Below are 466 nucleotides of genomic sequence, written 5' to 3' on the forward strand. Positions count from 1 at the left end.
CACTTCGCACGCGCACACACTTAAAATGTCCACGCGCGCCGCGCTCACATTTTGCTGGGCCCGCGTGCCTTAGCACCGCTGCTATGACTCCATCCTAGGGGAAACACTGATGTGTCTTTATTTAAATACACGCTATAAAATGACATCTTGATTATACTGTTAAAAAATTCACAGGAATGAAGGAGACAGTAGCGGTTATACATTCTGCTGATAACAACTAAATATCTTTAGTTACCTTAGCAAAGATCACAGCTTCATCCACGTCTCCTCGACACATAGCCATCGTTCTCCGAAAAGCCTGAAAGAAAATAATTCAGTTACATACCACCTTGGTTGCTGATTGGCTAATGGTTACACAAGCCAAAAAATCGTTATGACATCATAAAGTGGCCAAAATCTGATCAGCTCATTTTCAGACAGGTTTTTATATGAATGGATCAGGACAAAAAGAGAGAGAATCTTTTTT

The 466-nt window shown here is 41.0% G+C and overlaps 1 protein-coding gene across 1 annotated transcript in view; it reads right to left on the minus strand.

Annotated features, from left to right (window-relative positions):
• Positions 1 to 466, minus strand: part of xpnpep3 (X-prolyl aminopeptidase 3, mitochondrial) — a 9,889-nt gene that overhangs the window by 5,219 nt on the left and 4,204 nt on the right. The window contains exon 6 of the mRNA XM_010785955.1: positions 236 to 298. Within this exon, the coding sequence (XP_010784257.1) occupies positions 236 to 298 (63 nt within the window). The remainder of the gene's footprint in view (positions 1 to 235; positions 299 to 466) is intronic.

Source organism: Notothenia coriiceps, unplaced genomic scaffold (assembly GCF_000735185.1).
Source record: "Notothenia coriiceps isolate Sejong01 unplaced genomic scaffold, NC01 NC01_scaffold00028445, whole genome shotgun sequence".
In the NCBI taxonomy this organism is placed as follows: domain Eukaryota; kingdom Metazoa; phylum Chordata; class Actinopteri; order Perciformes; family Nototheniidae; genus Notothenia; species Notothenia coriiceps.